The following is a 1075-nucleotide window of genomic DNA, read 5'->3' on the forward strand; positions in this document are numbered from 1 at the left end:
TTTTTTTCTTATTAGCGGGGGTTTGGAGGATTTCCCCAATTTTGTGTTTAATAAGGAAAAAAATCGGGCACCTGTTTTTGTTTCCTTTGGTTAAGACCTGTCAAGGTATAAATAAATAACAATGTACCATGGAAATATCTTTTTTTGGTATAATTACCATTCCCGCCCTTTTCTTTTATTAAATTTAAAACGCCCCTCTGTATATTTTCCCATTAAAAGGAAAGGAACCCATAATTTTTTTTTTTTCAAAAACTATTAAATATGCACTTTCAGTTTTCATTTTTTATTCCATAATTAAATTTTTTGCTGGTAAAATAGTAATTGGACGGCATTAGATTTCACAAGACAAGACATTCTATCTTGCGGCATCCTCAACATTTAGTTAATACTACTGATCGTGCAATTTCCAGCGCAGTCAGATTCTTATGAGAGTTGATTGCGTAATAATCAGGAAATCGAAGAAAGCAGCTAAGAGCAACATTTTCTGCATCAATTTCATAAAACATCGACTGACTGAGGCTATGAGGGAGGAGAAAGTAGGGGTAATGGGTCAGTGACGGAATTGGTAGCTGAAATGGAGATTCGAGGAGCAGAATGTGGAAAAGAGGTTTTTAGTGTCAGTGTAGGATTTATATAGAAATCAGACGTGCAAGCTGGACGAAAAAAACGCGTCATAGTGGCAGCCATTGCGATGTGGGACAAAAATTTTGCGTATAATAAAGTAGGCAGAGTTTTTGGAAAAATAAGTGCAAAGTATATTTATTCTTGGAAAAGAAATGCATTTGTGGCTGCTGCTGGAAAATTATATCTGTTAATCAGGTTCACCTTTTTGTTGGGCTAACACGAGAATGTGAAGATTGTCAGAAAATCATCAGATGTCACATTGTTCGCAAGCAAGCACAAAAGCCAAAAATCACAAACGATATTAAAATACATCTGGGAATTCAGGGCATGAATCACAAAGCAATAAATTAAAAAGTATATGGAAAAATTTGCAGGGTATTCAATCTAACTGATGGATGGGGCAGGCTTGGGCTGCACCAAAAGCTTCCAATGTTGGCCAAGTGAAGTAAAT

The 1075-nt window shown here is 35.8% G+C and overlaps 1 protein-coding gene across 1 annotated transcript; it reads left to right on the forward strand.

Moving 5' to 3' along the window:
* Window positions 1-1019: 1019 nt before the first annotated feature.
* Window positions 1020-1064, forward strand: Tsp_10505a (hypothetical protein; the record flags this gene model as incomplete). Its single annotated transcript, XM_003372902.1, has 1 exon — window positions 1020-1064. A coding segment is annotated over exon 1 (45 nt), but the record flags the coding sequence as incomplete, so codon positions are not given.
* Between the last annotated feature and the right edge of the window lie 11 nt (window positions 1065-1075).

This window comes from Trichinella spiralis (assembly GCF_000181795.1).
Source record: "Trichinella spiralis strain ISS 195 chromosome Unknown Scfld8, whole genome shotgun sequence".
Classification (NCBI taxonomy): Eukaryota; Metazoa; Nematoda; class Enoplea; order Trichinellida; family Trichinellidae; genus Trichinella; species Trichinella spiralis.